Genomic DNA, 1,262 nt, shown 5'->3' on the forward strand with positions numbered 1-1,262 from the left:
GTGATTTATAGGTTTTGAAGTAAATTTGTACTATCTTCTATATGTATTCAGGTGCAATTCTAAAAAGGTACAAATAAAACCCCTGCAGTCCTTAGGACAGATGTATAAATACTGTTTAATATGACGGCACAAATAACTGCACACAGTAGATTCAGATCATTAAGTCATTTTGGAGATCAGATTTGCAGCTGTTTATGCAGAGAAGCAAGAAATGGGAGTTAATGTAAGCAAGCTGAAAACGTCTGCTGTCAAAATCAGCTTGTCCTGTGATCATCTGATTTATATCCTTCTGCTGCACAGATCAGTAGGTTCAGAGTTGTTGCATTTGATACATTTCAGTGCAGAATTTGGTACCCTGGTCTGTGAAAATGGAATTGCAAGCTCTGCTTTCATTAACACTTCCCTGTTATTGCTGTTTTGACCAGACAGTATCTGGGGGTGAAAAAAAATCAACACCTAGTGATGCATATAGCACTTCCTGCGATACCTTAACAGTAGGCTGTTTTGCCTCTAGGGTAGAGAGAAAAGGAACAGAATTGCTTGCTTGGAGCTGGAAAAGCAGCGCAGTTGGCTCTGGCAGTGAGGGGGTTGACTGACAGTCTGCAGTGCAGTGGAGTTAGCTGAGCTCCCTATATGGCTTTGGATTAGCTATATGCTAATACTGATAGGAGAAGAGGAGCCGTACGGAGCGCAGTGAGCTGGCGGTGGAGGCGATCAGAGTCTCAGCAGAGCTGACTCCTCAAAAGCCATGGCTGAAGGGGGTGAAGGAGGGGAAGATGAAATACAGTTCCTACGAACTGTAAGTATCTGCTTTTTATAGGTCATGTGGTACATGATTTTATGTCTCACGTCTACTCCTTTTCTGTTGTATTGAAAATAAAGTGTTATTTCTGTGTTGGGCTTTGCCAAATGGGAGAATTTATTTAGTCAGTGGAAAAAAAATAAAGCAAGAATATGAGCTTTAATAGCATCAGGCAGTCTCAGTGTATTCTTCTTTGAATCTGCTCGATATCCAGTTTGGTATAAGGAGACCTATTTCCGCTGTAATCCCCTGTGTTTGAAGCGTCCTCGTCAACTTTGTACTTCGGTTTCTAAATGTAGCATGCCAAATATCTGACCTCTGAAACTTCTGACTAGGTTAGATTTCACTGACATTAACAGAAGCTTTGCAAATAGGAGAGCCTTAAAATGATGAATAAACCAAGCAAGCCCTTGATGACCTCTTCTGATAAACATGCACACAGAAGCACACTTGTGTGTAG

At 41.2% G+C, this 1,262-nt stretch overlaps 1 protein-coding gene across 1 annotated transcript in view; it reads left to right on the forward strand.

Moving 5' to 3' along the window:
• Positions 1-671: 671 nt before the first annotated feature.
• LOC103768445 (ryanodine receptor 3-like) overlaps positions 672-1,262 on the forward strand; it is a gene marked incomplete at its 3' end in the record, with an annotated part of 119,186 nt that continues 118,595 nt past the window's right edge. Inside the window, 1 exon segment of the mRNA XM_008935588.1 lies at positions 672-799. Coding sequence (XP_008933836.1) covers positions 749-799 — 51 coding nt within the window.

This window comes from Merops nubicus, unplaced genomic scaffold (assembly GCF_000691845.1).
Source record: "Merops nubicus isolate BGI_N331 unplaced genomic scaffold, ASM69184v1 scaffold1692, whole genome shotgun sequence".
Classification (NCBI taxonomy): Eukaryota; Metazoa; Chordata; class Aves; order Coraciiformes; family Meropidae; genus Merops; species Merops nubicus.